The sequence below is a fragment of the Mesoplodon densirostris genome, chromosome 5, assembly GCF_025265405.1.
Source record: "Mesoplodon densirostris isolate mMesDen1 chromosome 5, mMesDen1 primary haplotype, whole genome shotgun sequence".
Classification (NCBI taxonomy): domain Eukaryota; kingdom Metazoa; phylum Chordata; class Mammalia; order Artiodactyla; family Ziphiidae; genus Mesoplodon; species Mesoplodon densirostris.
In genome coordinates, this window is record NC_082665.1 from 122,150,719 (window position 1) to 122,163,772 (window position 13,054).

General features: G+C 40.5%; 1 protein-coding gene across 2 annotated transcripts in view; it reads left to right on the top strand.

Annotated features, from left to right (window-relative positions):
* Positions 1–1,837: 1,837 nt before the first annotated feature.
* CAPN7 (calpain 7) overlaps positions 1,838–13,054 on the top strand; it is a 38,586-nt gene continuing 27,369 nt past the window's right edge. For both annotated transcript variants that reach the window (XM_060099447.1, XM_060099448.1), the window contains exons 1-5: positions 1,838–2,227; positions 4,498–4,606; positions 8,535–8,692; positions 10,204–10,271; positions 12,258–12,458. In XM_060099447.1, the coding sequence (XP_059955430.1) occupies positions 2,126–2,227; positions 4,498–4,606; positions 8,535–8,692; positions 10,204–10,271; positions 12,258–12,458 (638 nt within the window). In that variant the 5' untranslated portion in view covers positions 1,838–2,125. The remainder of the gene's footprint in view (positions 2,228–4,497; positions 4,607–8,534; positions 8,693–10,203; positions 10,272–12,257; positions 12,459–13,054) is intronic.

Below are 13,054 nucleotides of genomic sequence, written 5' to 3' on the forward strand. Positions count from 1 at the left end.
ATTTTATTGAGGTGTAATTAAGAAAAATTAGAAGCATGCATTTATCTTTTTTTGCCGTACAGCAGTGATTCAGTTATATATACATATATTTTTTCATATTCTTTTCCATATGGTTTCTATATACAGTAGGACCTTGTTGCTTACCCATTCTATATATAATAGTTTGCATCTACTAATCCCAAACTCCCAATGCTTCCCTCCCCCACCCCCCCTCACCCTTGGCAACCACGAGTTTGTTCTCTATGTCTGGGAGGCTGTTTCTGTTCCGTAGATATGTTCATTTGTGTTGTGTTTTAAATTCCACATATAAGTTATATCATATGGTGTATGTCTTTCTCTTTCTGACTTCACCTAGTATGATAACCTCTAGATCCATCCATGTTGCTGCAAATGGCATTATTTCACTCTTTTTTATGGCTGAGTATTATTCCGTTATATATATGTACCACCTCTTCTTTAACCATTCATCTATTGATGGACATTTAGGTTGTTTCCACATCTTGGCTATTGTAAATAGGGTAGTAGCACACATTTAAAATGTACAGTGTGATGGTTTTTAACAAATGGATGTACATTTTGACATCACCCACCAACAAGATACAAAACATTTCCATCACCTCCAAAGGTTCCCTTATCCCTTCCCAACCATTGATGTGATTTTGTCACTGGATGGGATCTCTTTGAGGGCGAGAGAGTGGGCTCTTGTCCAACACTCGGAAATGAACTGTCCGAGGAGACACAGCACTGACAAAGCAAAAGACTTCATTGGAAAGGGTCCCTCAGGCGGACAGCAGCAGGGTAAGGGAACCCAGGAGAACTGCTCTGCCTCATGGCTCGCAGTCTCAGGTTTTATGGTGGTGCAGTTAGCTTTCTGGGTTGTGGTTGTCTCTGGCCAATCATCTTGCTTTTGCCTTCATTTGGTCCAACTCAGGGCCCTTCCTGGTGCATCCTTCAGTCAAGATGGTTTCCAGCGCGAGGATTTCTGGGGAGATTGGCAAGACATCTTATGGACTGGTGTCTCCTCTGCTTCTTGGCCCCTCCTGGATTTTCCCTGGGTTGGTTGTGGGCCCTTCACTGGTTCTGTGTTCTTTTGAAGCATCCTGAGGTGGGAGACTGAAGCAAAGGTGTTACGGTGCCCCGCCAAGGCAGGCAGTTTTAGTCGATGGCTCCCTTACGATTTCTTACGTTATTGATTAGATTCCTCTTTGCTAGTGTTCCTTGTAAACAAAGTCGCTCAGTCTGTATTCTTGTGTCTTGCTTCTTTGACTTAGTGTGAATTTTGAGTTTTATCCATATTGTGGAGCCTCTCACTAGTTTATTTTTATTATTTCTGAATTCAGAGTTTTAAGGGAGAGAGAGAGACATTAATGAAATAATCACCTAACTGAGTATTTAATAACAACAGCATTAAGTTAACCTAAGGAGAAGTACACGGGAAAATGCATTACCTTGTTTGTTGACAATTCAATCAATACCATACGCTGGGGCATGCATCTGTTAATTAAGACTCAGCTTGTGGATATAAATGTTATTAAAAAGTATCACATTAGAATCGTATATCCTTACTTCACTTCCCTAATTTTAAAAAAATGTCATCTCAGTTGATGCTGGGAAGCATTGCTCACCTTCTCTTTACACTCAAGAGGGGAGAAATGTTCCGGGAGGCGCATGCGTCCCTCCTCCCAGCCTGGCCAGCAACAGGCACCACAGTCACTGCCCGGACAGGCAGACTGCGAAACCGGCAGCCTCTCAGACGTGGCACCTCTTTTGCCTGCCCAATCCCGAGCGCCCCGGCAGTCACGTGCACACGGCACCGCGCAAGCCGGGCCCTGCCCACCGCCCGCGCCTTCCCGCACCCTTTGGTGAGCCCGGCAGCCCAGGATACCGAAACACCTGCGCCGGCCCGGCTGCGCCTGCGCAGTGTGGCCGGTGGGCGGGACAGGGAATGCGGCGGCCGCGGAGCGAGGCTGCCCGCGGGCTAGGAGTCGGAGTTTTGCCGAGGGGCCGGTCGCCGGCCTCTCTCAGCCGCCGGAAGTGAGCTGCGCCGCTCCTTCCGTGCGGCCGGGGTCCTCGCCCGGCCCTCGGGCGCGCGGCGGTCGGCGGGGGTCCTCGGCGCGTGGCAGCCATGGACTCGGCGGCGCTGGAGCGGGACGCGGTGCAGTTCGCGCGGCTGGCGGTGCAGCGCGACCACGAGGGCCGCTACTCGGAGGCCGTGTTTTACTACAAGGTGGGCCGGGGACGGGTCCAGGTGCCGAGGGGACGGGCGCGCTCGGCGTGGCTGTCCCCCGTCCCGCTGTCCCTCTCGGGGCGGTGGCCGGGCTGAGGGGTCAGGCCTGCCCCCGCCCCAGGGTCCGTCCCGCGGCGGGCTTGGTCGCCGCTTTGGGGTCGGTCCTGGCCGGCGAGTCCCCAGCTGACCGCTCCTGAGGGCGGCGGCGGAGCTGGACTGTCAGCTCGCAGCTTCTCACCGTCACGGATGTACACGGAAACAGTGCTCACGGAAGAACGCAGAAAGTCAATCAAAAAAGAGTAAAACATCGCGTATCCTAGTATTTGACATCTACGTATCTTTGTTTTTCTACGCATGTGTGTGTACACACCTTTTTAAAAAAACAAACTTGGATCAGACTGTTTATACTTTTTAAAATCTGTTCTTTTCATTTGAACTTTTAAAAAATTTTGAATTTTTTTTAAAGTTTCATAGTATAAACTTGTTAATGATAGATGTATAGTATTCCATTATGTGGGTGTGCCATAGTTTATTTACAAACTCTTCTGGCCATTTTATGTTCATAATGGATCTTCAGCATCATAATACCCTTATAGCTAATGCTTTACACGTTTCTTTGATATTTCTTTTGGATAAATTACTGGGGCCAGAAATATTAAATCAGAGTAGGAGCTCACAGTCCACCGCCTGCTCCCCAATCCAGAGCATTTGCAAACACACCCCTCCGGTTCCCCGTGCAGATAGCTGTATCCTCTTGACATTGCCATCTTTTCTTTTAGAAAGGATTTGATAATACAGTAGTCGTAATTTTTTTTCCATAAACCTATATGCTGTCAATAATGCGTGGTTTGCTTTTCTCAGATTAATATTTCATTGCCTTCATTTTATAATCTGTATTTAGAGACTTTGGGTATGTTTTCAGAATCATTCTTTTTGGACTCTTTTTTTGACAATTTCATGACGGCGGTATTTCTTTAAAAGTAAAACTGTTTTATTAGTTTTCTGAAATAACTGACAAATGTTCATAGGTAAAAATAGTGCCATATAAAATAGCTTTTTTAAAGCGAAAGGAAGTACTGTACAGTGCCTCTTGTTTTGCTGTAGGATTACATGCATGTTGTTATGAAGAATTTCTTTTCCTTGAGAGAATCAGAAAGTGGTTGCGTTTCTAGGAGCTATTTATGTAAACTGTATCAGATATTTAGTGTTTTCTGCCTTCATGCTGTTCTATTAGGGACTCCTTAATTGTTAATCACTTTCAGGTGTAAGCAAAATGAGCCAAATAAAGTTGATACCAACAATTAAAAAAATTAGTTTTAATATTTACATGTACAGTTACATTTTCCTCCCCTGAAATATCTGAATTGCAGAATATGAGGAAAACATATCTTTTCTACCCCCAATTTCCATGTGGATCAGAACTGTACTCTTCTTACTGATTTTGTAGGTTCGGGGAAACAAGTCCTGCTCCAATAACTGGATTCAAAAAGTGATGCTCAGTAGATGGCTTCTTTGGATCCAGATAACAAGGCGTGAGGTTCCTTGAAGTGCACACGCTTAGATTACTGCAGGGGAGGTGGTGGTACTTGGGAAAGTCTCTCTGTGGTTCTTGTGTGTTGGTACCGTTGGTCACCCTCCTGGAATGGTGATGGTGAGAATGGAGGCTTTTCACTCGCCAGCACAGCCTAACTGGCTGAGGAAGTCATGGAATAACTGGAAGACAAATCCAGGTTTTCTTAATTAAAATAAGTTTATTTCATACAACTGAAATCTGCCTTAAAATGTGTCCCCCTTTGACAATATTTTCTGTGGAGAAAAAAATTTTCTTTCCACTGTGAGATATTTAACCTTTATAATTTCTTATAATCTTTTATTGATATTTAATTTAATTGTATCGGGTATTATCTGTTCTAATGCTTTCTAGACTCAATTCACCTTTTCACAGTACATAATTTCAAGTCTGACCTATTGCATAAAGAAAAAGGAAAACGGAGAACATATAAATCACAGTTATTCTAAGAAAATACTTATAATCAACCCCTTCTATTTGACTTCATAAATTTTCAACAGTAGGAGAAAGAGAGCATTGAGAACTGAAAAAAAGTAGTAAAGGAATATATAACTCATTTACTTTACGAAAAAAATTACTGGTATCATAAAGACATTCTTGTTTTGTCATTCATAGAAACCAATAGTTAGGAAGTGGTAAAGAAAATTCAAATTGTAATTGATCTGTTAGATTCCTTTGAATTCTTTTTTTTTATTTTTAGGAAGCTGCACAAGCTTTAATTTATGCTGAGATGGCAGGATCAAGCCTAGAACATATTCAAGAAAAAATAAATGAGTATCTGGAAAGAGTGCAGGCTTTACATTCAGCAGGTTGGTAAAGGACTACTAACCATGTCACTGTATTTTTTTTTCTCCTGTCCCATCACATCTTACTTTTCCCCTGTGTTTCTCTTTCCTTTTTGTTTTCATCTTTGATTCTTGATCCTCACTTGGTTGCTGCTCATTTCTTTTTTGGTAATCACATCTTTGAAAATCATAATGTGGAAATATGTGATAAATCTGTGAAGAGGAACCTTAGAGGTGATATAGTCTGATACCCTAATTTCCCAAAGGATAGAGATGAACTATCTACATTCGAACAGTGTATCATTGGCAGAGCCAGTATTAGGACCCTGTTAAAATCTGCTTTTAAACATCTGTCACGGGCTTCCCTGGTGGCGCAGTGGTTGAGAGTCCGCCTGCCGATGCAGGGGACACGGGTTCGTGCCCCGGTCCGGGAAGATCCCACATGCCACAGAGTGGCTAGGCCTGTGAGCCATGGCTGCTGAGCCTGCGTGTCCAGAGCCTGTGCTCCGCAACGGGAGAGGCCACAACAGTGAGAGGCCCGCGTACCGCAAAAATATATATATAAAAATAAAAATAAATAAATAAAAACATCTGTCACATGCCCTCTCCTGCTATTAAAATTAAATGACTCCTCCTCTTCAGTGTCTGAAGACTTCAACAGTGGGTTCACAGTCTTTACTATATCGATATCCTCAACCTCAAGACCTTAGCTAAACTCCTGTTTTAAACCATATCTTGGAAAAGGGACATGTAAGCAGAGACCTGGAACAACCTGTAGTTATTTTTGCAAACGCTGTGAAACAAGTTCACAGGCTTAATGATCGCAGTTCTGTTAGAGGTAAGTGGTTCCTGGCGAAACCTGGTGTTCATGTGGTAGGAAAGAAAATGATCATCTATTGACATTTTGTTTTAGGGATGCATTCATGCCACTGAGGACTCTTTTTAACCCCTTTTTTTCTGTGGCTGTGTAATAAAGCCACAAGCTTAGAGGAGTCTTATTCAGCATTCTCTGATGGACTTTGTGCTACTTTCTACCACTCATTCTGAATAGATATGAGCAGTTACAAGCTCATAGTTAGGATGAAGTAGATTTGATCGCTGGATTCCTCGTTACGACAGTCCCCTTACAGACATGGCACTTTCCTCTAAGACGGTGCTCAGAAATCGCACGCATTGAAAAGTGGGCTGCCTGTGTGCCAGGGCCTCACTTAACACAAAGTTATACTGTTTCATGTATTCAAACTACCATGGAATTCAGAGGCACTTCATTTTCCCAGCTAAGTGAATGAAGTTTTAAAATTTATAAATGTGATGTTTATATGATACTCAGGCACAGAATGAGACAGCCCTAATCTCTTGAAGAATGAAAACTTGTCAGTGAAACAGAAGTAAAGTTCAAAAAGGATTTGTAAAGCATAATATACATGAAATGTTTTGCCGGTTTTTCGACCTACTTCGTTCAATAAATGGCATGTAATCTGTAGAGAATTAAATGGTTTACTTAATGATTATTTCAAGCGGGAGAGTCCTTTATCAAATAAAAATCTTGTTCAGAATCCCAATTTTTAAAACAGATAAAGTCTGCTGACAGTCAAGAGACTTTGAGAGATGGCTTGACTTGAGGGTTGGGGAGAGGTAACCCAGTTTGAAATTCACCAGTGGAGTATAAGAAACTCAAGACTTGGAATTAAAAGATCTAAGTTGAGTCCCTACCCTTCCATTGTAGCTGTGAAACCTTAGGCTCGATAGTTATTCTCAAGTAGAATCGGTTTTGCCCCTCAGGAGACGTTTGACAATGTCTGGAGAGATGTTTGGTGTTTATGCCGGGGTGGGGCTGCAGTATACTACTAGCATCTGGTTGGGTAGAGGGCAGGGATAGTGCTGCAGGGAAAATCCTATAATGCATAGCACCATCCACAGCAAAGAATTATCCAGTCGAAAATATCAGTAGTGCCAAGGCTGAGAATCCTTGAGCTAAATATGTTAACATTCATTTAATAAATGGGATTAATACATACTTTAGAGAGGTGTTACCGAGGGTTACAGTTTTTAAAAGATCAGACACAATTTTGAGACAAACAAAATATAAAACTTTTTTTAAAAAAACAGTTTTATTGAGATGTAATTCACTACCATAACATTCAACTTTTTACAGTGTACAGTTCAGTGGTTTTTAGTGTATTCCCAGAGTTGTGCAACCATCACCACTATCTAACTTCAGAACATTTTTGTCACCCTTAAAGAAACCTCTTAGCCATTAGTAGTCACTCCCCATTCCACACCCTAGGCCCTAGCAACCACTAATCTATTTTCTGTCTCCACTGATTTGCCTATTCTAGACATTTCATGTAAATGGAGTCATCAGGATGTGGTCTTTTGTGTCTGGCTTCTTTTATTTAGCATAATGTTTTCAGGGTTTATCCATTTTGTAGCATGTATCAGTGCTTCAGTTCTTTTTATGGTTAATACACCATTGTATTAATATACCACATTTTATTTATCCATTCATCAGTTGGTGGATATTGGCTTGGTTCCACCTTTTGTCTGTTATTAGTAATGCTGTCATGACCACTTGTGTCTAAGTTTTTGTGTGGACATATGTTTTCAGTTCTCTTGGATATATAACCACAAGTAGAACTGCTAGGTCATGTGGTAGCTTTATGTCTAACTTTTTGAGGAACTGCTAAAGTGTTTTCCACAGTGGCTATACCGCTTTACAATTCTACCAGCAATATTCTATTTCCTTCACATCCTTATCAATACTTGTTATTTTCTGTCTTTTTTTATTTTAGCCATCCAGTGGGTATAAAATGGTATCTTATTTCGTGGATTTGATATGCACTTCCCTGATGGCAAATGATGTTGAGCATCTTTTCACGTGCCATTTGGCCATTGAATATCTGCTTCGGAGAAATGGCTATACAGATCCTTTGCCCATGGTATAAGTCAGGGTTCTCCAGAGAAATAGAACCAGTAGGATGTACATAAAGAGATTTATTATCACGAATTGGTTCATGCAATTACGGAGACTAAGAGGTCCCACTGTTTGCCCTCTGCAAGCTAGAGACTCACGAAAGCCAGTGGTGTGGTTCAGTCCAAGTCCAAAGGCCTGAGAAGCAGGGGACCTGATGGTGTGAGTTCCAGTCCAAGGTCAGGAGAAGACCAATGTGTCAGCTCAAGCAGTCCTGCAGTGAGGGCAGATTCTCCCCCTCTGCCTTTTGTTCTCTTCAGGCCCACAGTGGATTACATGATGCCCACCCACACTGGGGAGGGCAGTCTGCTTTCAGTGTCAATGCAAATGCTACTTTCATTCAGAAACATCCTCACAGGCTACTCAGAAATCTTGTTTAGCCAAATAGCTGGGTAACCTGTGATCCAGTCAAGTTGACACAAGTTGATGACATCATCATCACACACATTTTAAATTGGGTTTGTCCTTTTATTATTGAGTTGTAAGAGATCTTTATATATTCTAGATGCAGGTCTCTTATGGATACATATCTTTATATTAAAAACAAACAGAAGCACTTATTTCAAAGAGCAGTAAAAGTATAGCTTATTCTGGACCCAGATGAATAGGAAACAGCATGCATTTTATCATCAAGGCCTAGTGTATAATTACTGTCTATACTGAATAAAAATTTAAATTACCTTAAAACATAATTGAGTTTCTTTCGATTTAGTCTTTTCCAAGTTTCAGTTTTGTTTTTTGTGCAGAGAACTCCTATGTTTTATTTTTTAAATGAAGAAAGTGCTGGTAGGGACAGAGAAATTCAGGGGAAATTTTTTTAAGGATTTTTTTTTTTGACCTTGCTAAGCTTTTTAAATGAAGGATTATAGAGTTTTGGTAAAGAATGTATTAAGATGGTATGTTGTTCCCTGGATACATAGATAGGTATGTGGCTTTCTTGCTATGCTAGTTCTTCTGTGTGGCTTTTTTTTCCTATCCTAGTTCAGTCAAAGACTGCGGATCCTTTGAAATCAAAACATCAGTTGGACTTAGAGCGTGCCCATTTCCTTGTTACACAAGCTTTTGATGAAGATGAAAAAGGGAATGTTGAAGATGCTATAGAACTGTATACAGAAGCTGTAGATCTCTGTCTGAAAACCGTATGTATAATAGCTACAAGTTAAGTTTGGTGGAATTATGCTAAGAAATTTCTCCCCTTACTAGTGAGTTTTACTTAACAATTCCTTAAAGAAAAAAAATTATCCTGTTATTATACATGTAACTAAGTTACTCATTAAAAGATAGTGAAGAATAGAAAATTAATAATGGACTTTAACATCTTGTTAAAAATTTGACAGTATTGAGATTGAGTCCCTTGGCAATTGTTTTTTAAATTATAGGTACCATTTTTGACCTTTTTATACCCCTATAACTAAAATTAACTTATTATAGGAAGAATTCACCATCACATTCTGTGAATTTAAAATAAACTTCCTGGGGGAGGGATAAATTAGGAGTTTGGGATTAATAAATACACACTACTGTATTTAAAATAGATAAACAACAGAGATGTACTGTATAGCACAGGGAACTATACCCAATATCTTGTAATAACCTATAATGGGAAGGAATCTGAAAAAGAACAGATATATATGTATAACTGAATCACTTTTTTGTATACCTGAAACTAACACAACATTGTACATACTTCAATTTAAAAAAAAAAGGGAAAAAATGACTTTGGTTCATCACACAAAAAAATAAAACTTCCCCCTTTTTTTCAATTTCATACACTAAGAAATAAGTTAGTGGTTTGGGAGAGCTTTATTAATTTGCAGTATAGAGTCTACATGTTGAGCGGTTTTTACTGCTTCCCGAGGAGCCCGGTGGGCCTGTTAGCTCTCCGGGGCATCTAGTGCGTAAGAGCAGCACATTGACAGGAGGATGTGACGTGGTAGAGAGTGGTGTTCTCAGCATTGTTCAGAGGGCCGGCTCTTTGTCCAAGGTCTTTTATTCAGAGGAACTATCTAGCCTCATTTCTGTAGTTACCTGAGACTATGGGTAAGTGCTGGGTTTTTTGTTTTTAATTATGTAAGTTTCAGTGCACAGTACAGCATTATAATTCGACATCTGTATGCACAGCAAAGTGATCACCACCGCAGGTCTGGTTACCTTCCATCCCCATACAGTTGACCCCCTTGGCCCATTTCACCCGTCCCCCAACCCCCTTCCCCTCTGGAAACCACTAATCTGTTCTCTGTACCTATAAGTTTGTTTTATTTTGTTTGTTTATTTGTTTTGTCTTTTAGACTCCACATATGAATGGAGGCATAAGGTGGTTGTCTTTCTCCTGCTGACTTATTTCACTTAGTACAGTAGCCCTGGTCTTCTGGGGTTCCTGCTGCCAGGTCTTCTGTGGCACTGTGATTATACGGTTGTGTTCCACTTACCACCTGTCCAAATTAAGTGGTGTTAGGGTTTACCTCAGTGACGAGTTTTCAACACAATTTAAATGATACCTTTAAGGACAAAAATAAAGTGTCTTGGTTTATTCTCTCATAATTTTAAGAAGTGTAATGTGCATTGTAATTTTTTTTTTTTTTGCTTAGAAATATGGATCAGGCAAATTAATAATTATGCTTTGGAACATCTGTCTCTCTTTCTCTTTAAGTCTTATGAAACCGCTGATAAAACTCTGCAAAACAAACTGAAGCAGTTGGCACGACAGGCACTAGACAGGTGAGTTTTGGCCCCTCGAGTTCTTATCCGTGGATGGAAGCATACTGTGTTACTTCAGTGCGACAGGTTTATCTGAACGTGTGGTGGAGCTCGTGGTAACAAACCTGAGATCCAGAGCAAAGTTGCCTTCTTCCTCTGAGTGAATTTACCTCTCTCTAGTTCCCTGCTGCTTTTTTCTACATGTCATTTTGGCTCATTAGATGGTGAACTCCTTAGGGGAACAGAGAACATCTTATTCATCTCTGTGTCTTCATCCCTGCTTTAAACTCAAAAAATAACAACTCAGTCAAGAAATATTTTATTTAGTTTTTGTTGTGTCTAAAACAAAAATGATTATGGTATTTGAAATGGTAGACTCCCTTCTGTCGTTGAATATCAGACTTCCAAAGAGAGAACTTGCAGAGCTACTACTAGAAATGGAGAAACTGAGAGTGAGCCAGCCATGCAGATGCCTCAAATGATACATGTGTGTAGCTCCCTGAAGTCTTTGCTCCAATGTCAACTTTTCAATAAGGCCTGCCATCACCATTCTGTTTAAAATTTAATCTCCTCCAGTCCTTTCATCCGGCTTCGTCTGTTCTCATATTCTTTCCTGTAACTCTTACTGTTTTCTAAGGTGTATGAAATTTCCCAGTTTATCATATTTGTTATCAATGTCTGTGTCCCTTCTAACCTCTGTCCCCCAAATATAAGCTCTTTGAGGACAGAGAATTTTGTCTTTGTTCAATGCTGAAACCAAGCACCTAGCAGAGGGCAGACATACAATATGTGCTCAGTAGATACTTGTTGAGAAATAATGAATGTATTTGCACAAAAGAATTATACCTCTTGTATAGACAAAGCATTATAGGCAAAGGAAAAGGGTGGACTGGCATTTATAGTTATAGCGTGAATTAATAAAATATCTCCTTTTGAGGCCCAGACTAGGTAGCTGTGCTACCCCCCAGCCCTTCTTTTTTATTGAGGTATAGCGGTTATCCCCCTTTTCATTACCATCAGCTAACATTTAGTCTGTTTCTCCAAATTCATGCAGTTACGGGCACTCGACACATAGCTATCTTCTCCATTTTTACTTCTTTCCCCAGTCAGAATCATAGATGGCTTTTATTACCTATGTGAGTAACCCATCTAGTACTCTCTGAGTGCATCCTCAGCGCAGGGGCGTGGGTCAGTCACAGGCTCTTTTGAGGATCTCTTCTAAAGAATGGACACACTGTACGGAAAAGATAACTTAACATTTTATTTGCATATAATTTCAGAGTGTTAACAAGACTCCTAAATCTCATATAAGGACCTTAGATTAAGAACTTCTGTTTTTTAGATTGTTAGTTCTTTGACAGAGTAAAGTCAAAATTCCCTTAAATACCATGTGAGGCCTTCCGTGATCCAGTCCCTGCCACTGCTCTCATCTCCTGCTGCCTCTCATTTGTACTGTTCACAGGGGCCCCGTCTATTCTTTTGAAATTACCTTAGCTTGTTACACGTTTGCTCATGCTGTTCTCCCTGCTTAGAACCCTTCCTTGCTCCCCAGGTGGATTCTTCTGCAGCTCAAATGTCAATTTGGAAAAATGTTCCCTGACTCACCCGCTTCCCATCAAGTCAGTAATTTCTACTGTGCGTTCACTTGCATAGGGTACTTCCAGCCTCGCATCTCACTTTTGATGCAATTGTCTCTCTCCCCACAATACTAGGAGCACCTTGAGAGTAGGGTTTGTGTTTCATACATTATTGTATCCCCCTTACTTTGCGTAGGATCTGACATGCAATAAGTGCTCAATTAATGTTGTCAATAAAATGTTGTTTGCAAAAATACTTACCTTTGGGAGTAGCATAAGTAGTGAACTGTTGACTAGTATGTAGGAATTTTATATACTAACTTTACATTAGGGATGCTTGACTGGTTCTTGAAGTAAATTTTATGTTCTGGAAAGCTTAAATGTGAGAAGAAAAACTAGAACGGTTTTTCTGTACCTCTCTCTATTGTAGAGCAGAAGCATTGAGTGAGCCTTTAACAAAGCCATCATGCAAAATCAAGGCAATGAATATTAAACCGAAGCCACCTCCAGTGAGAGCACATTTTCCACTAGGAACTAATCCCTTCCTTGAAAGACCTCAGCCATTTATAAGTCCACAGTCATGTGATGCACAAGGACAGAGATACACAGCAGAAGAAATAGAAGTTCTCAGGTAAATCAGTTTATGATTGGTTGTAATGAACAGTTTAGTTAACATAATCAATGCAGGTAATGTTACTCTCATTAGTTTTGCTGAGTCGTAGTCACATCTTTGGTATAATGTGTCGTGCTGTTACTATGTAATTATAAATTATGTTGTCACATAGTCACAACTTGAAATGGTTAAAATTTCTTCAATATATTTGAGTATTCTCATTTCCGCTAGATGTATTTTTTTCTGAAAATCTTAGCATTCTTCAAAATTGAATAATAAAGGTTATGGGGCAAAGTAGAGCTACGGCAGACCATTCATCATCTCTTCCACCTTGTGACCAGAGCCCTAATTGTTACCTTGAAATAGCAGTCTAGGCCAGAGTCAGCAAAGGGCAGCCTTAAGCTATGGATGGTTTTTTTACATTTCCTTAAAGGGTTGCAAAAAAGAAAACAGAAAACCCCAGAATATGTGACAGAGACCTCACTGCAAAGCCAAAACTAGATACTGTCTGACCCTTTACCGAAAAAGTTTGCCAACACCTGGGCTGGGAAGCCCGCTCAGTGTCTGGAAGCAGCCTCAGGGGATATTAAAAATATAAAAGAACAACAGGCTGT